Here is a 9,579-nt window from a genome sequence, read left to right as displayed (position 1 = left end):
AGGCAATGTTGTGGCCACTCCACCAGTGACACGTCACACAGACACACAGACCCTGATCCGCTCTGGAGCGCCATCTTCAGGCCTCCAGGAAAATCCCTGCATGTTCCCGACTGCTGGACTTACACTGCTCTATATATAAGGACATGAGATTAGCCTTTGAGCTACTGCTACATTACATACTGGATTCAGAAAAATACACTTCTTAGTTCTTAATCTACCATTTTAGAGACAAAAACTGTAAATTAAATGTAAACTACATCTCATGAATTACATGCCAGCGCCATTATTATACCACATGATATCATGACTTCAAAACAAATACTGTTGAAAAGAAAATACCACAATGTCTCTTTATTCTCTTATTTATTTATGCAGGATGAAGATACAGATCCAGGATCAGCAACAAGATACACTTCAAAAGATATTATTCAACATTTATAGATTTACTGCTTTAACAAATCAGTCATGTGATATTCATGAGTCCTGTCTGTCTCAGTGATAAAACTCTTTATATAATGTGACATGTAGAGAAGCTCAGAACTTATGAATATAGTGTCTCATACTGACTTTATACAGTAATCTATAGCAAACATCAAACACACATTATTCCTCATTAATGCAGGTTCATCTGTTAATGATTCTTCATGATTATCATCTTAAATCATTCGCTGAAGGTTCAGAGTTACTGGAATCACATTCTGCAAAGCTCATCTTCTCTTAAGGGGAACAGCAGGAAACCACTGAAAGTGCTGTGGTTATTCGGGCTATAATCATATATCCTGCTGCCAGACCAAAGTCTCACATAGACAACATCTCCAACCTCCAGGATCAACACAACTCCATTCGAGGAGTTTAACACACCCTGAGGCTGAACATCATGTGCTGTAACCACACGCTCTCCATTCTTATCAATAGATGCCGCTGCTGTAGTTCCTCCATAACCATGAACAGAGACTCTGAACATGTAGGCTCCTCTCAGTGGGGCTGTGAAAACACCTGAATCAAACAACAAGAGACACAGAATCAGCTTCACACAGTTTCATGACCAAACACACTGTGTTATAGTTTTAAAAGATGGAAGATCATTTCATTAATTCTCTAACACACATTACACAACATCAGATCTGAAGATTTACAAAAGCAATCTGTGATCAATCCTACATACAGGTTTATTTACTGTGTTTTCTTTTATATGATGTAATTTTATAATCATTAGTCGTTTATGTAGATTTATATCAATAGTGGTGCTTACGAAGCCCGGGGGGTGAAAAAGTCAAAAATCCCGACTTAACATTGCAGCGAACTTATCAAGCCACGCCCTAGCAACCATTTAGAGCTCCCTAGCAACTGATCCCATAGACTTCTATTGAAAGAGATCAAAGGGATATCTTTGGTAGAAGTGTCATAGAAACACGAGGGTGGGTTTGTGTAACTCAGGGCATCAACAGCCAATCACAAATCACCTTCAACCCTTCCTAGCCATGCCCTAGCAACCATTATCAAGCACCCTAGCAACCCAAATCCACAGAGGGATATCTTCACATCTGAATGTCATGAGGCATGGGGGTTGGTTTATATCATTCATACTGACAAGCAGCCTTTGGAGGATCATCATTGGCAGCTGCCAATCCATAGCAACCAAACAGAGTACCCTAGCAACCGTTTAGCAATACCTATATCTCTGCATCAGAACATCATAGAGACATGAGGGTTGGGTCTTTTGACTCGTTACATATGCTAACAGTGAATAGCTACATGCTAATAGCAATTAGCTTGGAGTTATAACATGAAAAAAACAAGTAAAAATGTGCTAGCAAAATGCTAATTGTGTTAACATCATGCTCGCAGCATGCCAATCGTGTTAGCATCGTGCTAGCAAAATGTTAATTGTGTTAACATCATGCTAGCAAAACATGCTAATTATGTTAGAAACAGGCTAATCATGTTAGTTAATAATGCTAACAACATGCTAATCGTGTTAGCATTATGATAATAACATTCTAATCGTGTTAACATCATGCTAGCAAAATGCTAACTGTGTTTTTTTGCCACTGCAAGCACCACTCAGATTTTCTTTAGGAAATTTACATTCTAGTTTACTCATTTAATAATTTTATTTCATTTATATAATTTATTATTTAATTATTATTAATTTGTCTTTATATTTTATATTCCTTAATAATTTTGTATTGTTGTTTAGTCTTATGACTGTGGTCTGAAGGGATGTTTGCTTCATGAGTAGGAGATCAGAGAAAGTCTCCATTTCAAGGTTTGTATCGTCACAGGATGATGTTGTGAAGCAGTGATTTTCCATTTCCCCCCCTTGGTATAACAACACTTGTTGAAATTGTACTGGCCAGACGAAATCTGAGCATTGAGACTTACACAACTAAGATTATTCAATAAAACTTTGCTCTTTTTATCATCATCACTTCGTCTCCTGCTCCTGCTCTTCTCTGAGTCAAACTCTCAGGCTGATAGAAAACTGTTAACAGAGTCTTGAGGAACCAGACCAGACTTTCTGTTCACAGGTTTGCTCCACACACACCAGACAAACGGATATCTTTAGACAAGATCCGGGGCTGGATTTGATATTTCTGACGTGAAGATTCCTCTGATCTAACACTATAATATTTATGACTCATTTCATTGATAATTACCTGTGATTGGGTTGTAGGCGTTCCCTATGTTTGTGAAGACGTTCTTGTAGGTTAATGTGATCTCAGTGGTAAAAGGACCAACATATCCATCGCCAGATTCCATCAGTGAAGCGGAAAAAGCAATCTCTCTGTCTGTTGTTGAAAACATAAGCAATATTGTGATATATTACTGTATTACACTGAGAATGTATTCACTAAATTTAACATCACTCAAGCTCAATCACACCGCTGTTCTCTTTCCTCAACTCCTCCACTTGACTCAGAGTAAGATCTGAAGTTTCTGTGAAGGAATAAAGATTCTGTTAAATCACATTCACACTGATTATTGTAATAGATAACACAATTTACACAGTAAACTCTCAACTTTACACTGACATTTACACTATGTAATGTATTGCACTGGTGTTTTACTCTGAGGATCATTGATAAAAGAGTGAATGTTTTGGTGAGGTACCATCAGTTTTCTTCTTCAGCTCTTCCAGGCTAATCGTCTGTTGTTCTGCAGCCTGTTCAGCATCTCTCAGTCGCGTCTCTAAAGCTCTGTTGATTTCTTTCTGCTCTGTGACCGTGGTGGTCAGTTCTCTGATGTTTGCTTTCTGCTCTGTGACCGTGGCGGTCAGTTCTCTCAGGGCTGCATGGATGTCAGGGAAGCACAGATGGCAATATTGTTGGCTGTCAGTTGAAGCTTCAGCTCTCAAAGTGTCTGTTTGCGGTGGATTCTGTCTTCTGTCCTCAGAGCTGAGCTGTTGACTGATCTCGTTCTCATTGAGTCCTCCATTGACAAACACAAAGGTTTCCAACAGCAGCAGTAAACACACTAAACCCTTCATTCTTCACTGATGTCTGTTTCCAGCTCTTGCTCTGTCATCCCCACAGCCTCTCATGTGCCTTTATACCCCTGTTGTTTACCGCTCAAGTTAGGTTCTAATCTTTTTTTTATATTGACACAAGTTGTAACTTTCCCAAAGTTTCCAAGATCCTTCTCAAGGCCTCACAGGTGTTCGCTGTCCGCCTTTTCATGTCCGTGAACTCCAGCAAACTCCAGCAAGATGGCTGATTTTCTTTTAAGGTTCTAGGAATAAAACCACAGTAGAATCACAGGTTCTGCCAGAGAGTGCAACCAGTTTAACATTTATACATTTGGCTGATGCTTTAATCCAAAGCAATATATATGACAATTCAGTTCATTTGTGCATCACCTTTTGAACATTGTTGCACAGCTTTACAGAACACAGAGAAGAAAATATAAAGAAAAGACAATAGTCTTTTTTTTAAATATATTATATTTAAAGCTTTTCACATTTTTACAGAACCCCCCACCCCATGCCAGCAAATAAGTAACAAGTAAATAAAGTAAATAAATAATATAAAACATAATAAAAATAAATAAATAAAATAAAAAAAATTTAAATGCCCATATATACATATGTATAAGTGCATACACACAGAAACATATACAGATACACATTGTAAAACATCTACTTACACATACATTAAAATAAAATACTTAAAATAACATGCCAATACCAATGGTTATTTGGTAAACAATTACCCAATTATGGAAAAAAAGTTATTGCACCCTGCAGAGCGCTATAATCTACAGTACCACACCTAATATAAATCCAAAATGTTAAATTCAATGGTCCTCTTCCAGAAATTCTATAAAGGGCTTCCAAATCTGTAAAAATTTATTCGCTTTACCGGCCGTTTCATATCTGATCTTTTCCATATGTAGCACACTGCTAAACTCTGCCAGCCACAACTCAAATTTAGGGACAAACTCTTTGTTCCACGTCAACAAAATTGCCTTCTTCGCTATTGTCATCCCATATTGTATCATCCGGATTTGATTAAGGCTATAGGTCTCTAATAAAGGGGACCAGCCTAATACTGCAACAAGGGGATCATGAGGAAAATCATTCTTAAGTACTTTAGAATAAAAACAAAAGACCTCAGACGAAAATTTGTATATTTTTGGGCAGAACCAGAATAAACGAGCCAATGTGCCCTCATTGGACTTGCATTTAATACACAAAGGTGAGACAGAGGGATATATATATATATATATATATATATATATATATATATATATATATAGAGTGTAATTTTGTACGAGAGTAGTGTAATCTATGCACAGCTTTGTATTGTATCAGTTGTAAGTTGGAGCTGATAGAGCAATCCCTAATACCCCGGAGGGCCTCGGCCCAGGAGTCTTCTGAAATATCTATACCAAAGTCTTTTTCCCAGGACATCTTTAAATGGTGTGTAGGACAACTCTGAAGTCATTTAAGCATTCAACAAATTTAGAAATAAGACCCTTCATGTCAAGTTCAAAGTTCATACAATACTAAAGATTTTCAGGGGGTTTATAGGTTTCAAAATTAGGTATATTACTTTTAACATAGCTTCGCACTTGTAAATACCTAAAAAAAATGAGAGAGGGGTAGTCCAAACTTTTGTCTAAGCTGGACGAAAGACGCAAATACATTGTTAATGTATAAATCACCTATGGATACAATTCCTTTTTCTTTCCATAATACAAAAGTTGTATCTGTCTGCGAGGGGGGGAATGCGTGGTTATAGGCTATAGGAGTAAGAGAACATGTTTGAGGTAGTTTGAAGACCTTTCTAAGCTGATACCAAATCTTAAGAGAATCTACAACAATGGGGTTACATTTCTTAAATGTTCTAATAGGTTTGTTTTCTGCAAAGAGTAAAGCGGGAAGGGAGGAATCCTGAATATCCCGCTCAATAATGAGCCATGCAGGAATGGTGGTATTCGATACCCCAGGGTATGCACTACGCCAATACATTAAGGCCCTTATGTTGGCTGCCCAATAGTAGTGCTGAAAACAGGGAAGTCCTAGACCTCCAACATCTTTAGATTTACAGATATGTGCTTTAGATATACGATGGGCTTTATACCCCCAAATAAACGGCATGATCACAGAATCAAGTGTCTTAAAGAATAATTGGGTTAGGAAGATTGGGACATTTTGAAACAAATAGAGAAACCTGGGTAAGGCAACCATTTTAATTGCGTTAACACGACCAATCATTGTTAAAGGGAGTACTCGCCAGGTCTCTACATCACTCTTCAGCTTATCTATCATAACTTTGTAATTTGTTTCATATAAACTTTTGAAATGTCTAGGGACAGTGATACCAAGGTATTTTAATTCACTTACAGTTCTGAAGGGGAGATTATTAACAAAAACTGGATCCATATTATCGTACAATGGCATAAATTCACTTTTCTGCCAGTTAACAGTGTATCCAGAAATGGTACCAAACTCCCTGATTAAGTCGAATAAGAAAGGCAGAGATCTCTCCGGCTCTGAGAGAAAAAGAAGAACATCATCCGCATGAAGACGGTGAAGAAGGAAAGAGGGTGATCGGTTATTGTTTGTGAGAACAGAGGCAGAATGGCAAAGGTACAACATCTCAACCCACGAAGAAAAATGTTGTCCCAGTCCAAATTCCTCAATGGTGCTTAATATGTATGGCCATTCCACACTGTCAAATGCTTTATAAGCATCCAGGGCTAGAATGGCTATTATATCATGTTTTCCTTTACTCCTATACACAATGTTCATGAGCCTACGTACATTATGAAAAGAAAATCTCCCGGGGATAAAGCCTGTTTGGTCTTCATGTATTATTGAACTGATACATTTACTTAACCTATTTGCTAGGATTTTAGTAAATATTTTAAGATCATTACCAAGAAGGGAGATGGGTCTGTAAGAGGAAGGATCTGTATTATCTTTATCTTTCTTTAAGATCAATGCAATATTTGCTGAATAAAGTGTTTCTGGTAATTTTTTGTTTTCAATAGAATTTTTAAACATTCTTTATATCAAGGGGCCAATTTGATTAGAAAAAGCTTTATAAAATTCTATGCAGAAACCGTCTGTGCCAGCTGCTTTACCATTGGGAAAACTTCTAATAGCTGTAGAGACTTCTTCCAATGTAATGTCTGAATTTAAGTTTTCCCTTGCATCCTCACTGATTTTAGGAAGTCCAAGGGAGCGAAGGAATTTTGTAATATCCAATGAGTCTACTTTACTTTGAGAGGAGTACAATTCCTGATAAAATTCCTGGAATACGTTGTTTATTTCTGTTTGTTTACTGGTCAAGGCCCCGGATTTTAACTTAATGGTTTTTATGGCTCTACTAGCTTGTATGCCCCTAAGTTGACGAGCCAGCAAGCGATTGGGTTTGTCACCTAATTCAAATTGTTTCTGTTTTATTTTTAATAAAAGGGAGCTAACTTGTTCAGATAACAGTGTATTATATTCATATTTGAGCTTCATAATACTTGACAGAGTTAAATTGGACGATGTAAGTTTGAAATGATCCTCTAGCACTGGCAGCTCTATTTCTATTTCTGAAAGTCTTTTGCCCCTCTGCTTTTTTAGTTCTGCTTGAACAGCTATAATCTGGCCTCTAATGACAGCTTTAAGAGCTTCCCATAAAGTTGAATCAGACACGTCCCCCTTATCATTCAGAGTAAGAAATTCGGCGATATGGGTGGCAAAAGATTCTTTAAAACCGTCCTCATTTAACAGAGTGGGATTAAAACGCCAAGAATAGGGGGAGGATTCCATCCCAAAGTCTACTGTTATAGAGACAGGGGAGTGATCAGATATTAGAATATTATGGTATTTAGAAGTTACGATTTTGGAGGTTAATTTAAAATCAGTTAAAAAGTAGTCAATCCTTGTATACGAGTTATGGACATTAGAAAAAAAAGAATAGTCTTTGTCAGTAGGGTGTTGAAGTCTCCAAATATCAAGTATATTCAGTGAATGAATTAGATTATTAAGAACAGTAGCAGAATTAGAAGGTTTAGGAGGGTTGGGGGAGTGCCTATCCATAAAAGGGTCCAAGATGCAATTTAAGTCCCCTCCAATAATAAGATGAGTGGAGTCAACATCAGGTATCATATTAAAAACAGATCTGAAAAAATGTGGATCATCGAAATTAGGAGCGTATAAATTCACAAATGTAACATGTTTTTCTGAAAAAGTGCCAGTCACAATAAGATAACGACCATTGGTATCCTGTTTAGTGGTCAAATGTTGAAAGGGAATATTCTTGCGAATTAATATAGACACTCCACGGGCCTTTGAAGAGAAAGTAGAGTTGTACATTTGGCCTATCCATCTACATCTAAGTCTGTGAGCACAGGAATGCTTAATATGACTCTCTTGTAGAAACAGTATATCTGCGTGTAAATAATTCAAATGCGCGAAGACTTTAGATCGTTTAACAACATCATTTAAACCACGCACATTCCAGCTCAGAATATTCAAATGTTTCTTAAGGGAGCTCATCAAAGTGCAGTGTGAGGTAAACCATAGGGTAAAATAAGTGACAATTAATTACAAGTACAGGCATTGTTAGATGCACAAAACAGAGAAAAGAACAAATAAACATTCCCAATACAAAGATAAGCTGGCATACTTTTAACCCAATAAACTCGCTTTTTGAACCCCAGCGAAAATCAATATACCCCATTTAAACGTGAGACAGCTGAACGGAACACAAAGAGTGGAAAAAGATAAATCGAAAAAGAAAAGAGAAAAATTAGACCTGAGACCTAACTGTTCTTCAAAGCAACATACAACTCCGTCTCCACTCAAAATAGTCAATAGAAAAACTTTGCATATGAATGAACATTCTGTGTATGCATAAACAAACAAACACAAAAGCATACACATACGAGCAACCTTCAGACATTACTGACCTGCTCAATTTCAAGTCCTTAGTGATAAAATATAAGGGTGGCCCGACTGATCCGTCAAGAGTCATATGTCTAAACATATAAAGAGTCACGCTCAGCAAGACCATGAGTTGAGCAGGCCACTAGCAGCTTGGAATGGTGTCTTACCATGATGTACCGCGGTTACTTCGCCTTCAGTCACTACAAGAGACTGTCAATGTATGATTCGGCCTCTTGCGGGGACGAAAATATTTTCTTCATCTTCTCGTGAGTGAAGATGAGACGGGCAGGATACAGCAGACCGTATTTTATTCCTTTAGCTCTAAGCTTTTCCCATTCTCCGTCAAACTGCTTGCGTTTGGAAGACACCTCTGCTGGAAAATACTGATACGGCCTCAGTCGAAAGAGAGCGGGCTTTGGTTTCGGGCAAGCCGCAGTACTTCGGTCTTAACAGCGTCATGATGAATCCTGGCAATCATAACTCGCGGCCTGTTGTTGACGACGGGGCCAATGCGGTGAGCTCGGTCAACCTTTACACCACGCGGAAAATTAGCTTTGCCCAGTAGCTTAGGCCAGATACAAACTGTGTGGGGTTGCCCCTCTCGACGTTTCTCAGGGAGACCTGCAATCTTGATATTTTGTCTGCGGGATCTGGCCTCTAAATCCGTTACCTTTGACTTCATAGACGTATTCTCCTGTGATAAATTGGAACAAAGCTGCTCCAAATGAGAGATTCGACGCTCATAATCAGTGCTAGCTCCCTCCAGGTCAACGATGCGAGTTGTGTTGGCCGCTAGTGTTGACTTCACTCCTGACAGGGAAACCTCCAAGTCGTTAAATCTGGCGTTCATGGAACAGTCCATCTTTCTAATGGCCGACAGAATATCTCTAGGTGAAGGCACTTCTTCACTCTCCAAAGGTTGAAAAACATCGGTGGCTGTGGTCTCATTAACAGAATTGACTTGAACGCAAGTGTTTGCATCGGCCAACGTCGGACTTGTTGGATTGCCTTCCACCGTATCGGCAGCCAGAGACGGAGCCTTTTTGTCTTTTTAGATTTATTCATCATTGCCGTGTTAGTTATGCTAAATTATCAAATTTAACAGGAGTAATGAAGTTTTAGATTATTTATTTCCTCAAGTGTGACGAAGCTGAGCGAAACGCGTCCTACTCCATGTGCTGCTCTCTAGC

General features: G+C 38.2%; 1 protein-coding gene across 1 annotated transcript; it reads right to left on the bottom strand.

Moving 5' to 3' along the window:
- Positions 1 to 338: 338 nt before the first annotated feature.
- Positions 339 to 3,526, bottom strand: LOC307126567 (uncharacterized protein). The gene is made up of 4 exons (XM_079817166.1): positions 3,115 to 3,526; positions 2,887 to 2,940; positions 2,661 to 2,792; positions 339 to 996 (listed from the first exon to the last, which is right to left on the bottom strand). Exons 1-4 carry the CDS (start codon positions 3,488 to 3,490, stop codon positions 692 to 694), a joined length of 867 nt encoding a protein of 288 aa, XP_079673292.1. The 5' UTR covers positions 3,491 to 3,526; the 3' UTR covers positions 339 to 691.
- Between the last annotated feature and the right edge of the window lie 6,053 nt (positions 3,527 to 9,579).

The sequence above is a fragment of the Gobio gobio genome (assembly GCF_949357685.1).
Source record: "Gobio gobio genome assembly, chromosome: 5".
NCBI lineage: Eukaryota > Metazoa > Chordata > Actinopteri > Cypriniformes > Gobionidae > Gobio > Gobio gobio.
This window is presented reverse-complemented; position numbering and strand designations above follow the sequence as displayed.

What these genes read in the sequence shown, in the direction of transcription:
- LOC307126567 (XM_079817166.1), bottom strand. Translation starts at nt 3,490, where the DNA reads ATGAAGGGTTTAGTGTGTTTACTGCTGCTGTTGGAAACCTTTGTGTTT. An exon ending in GCTGAAGAAGAAAACTGATG is followed by an intron (nt 2,941 to 3,114) that starts GTACCTCACCAA and finishes ATTCCTTCACAG; the next exon opens with AAACTTCAGATCTTACTCTG. An exon ending in GTTGAGGAAAGAGAACAGCG is followed by an intron (nt 2,793 to 2,886) that starts GTGTGATTGAGC and finishes TTTCAACAACAG; the next exon opens with ACAGAGAGATTGCTTTTTCC.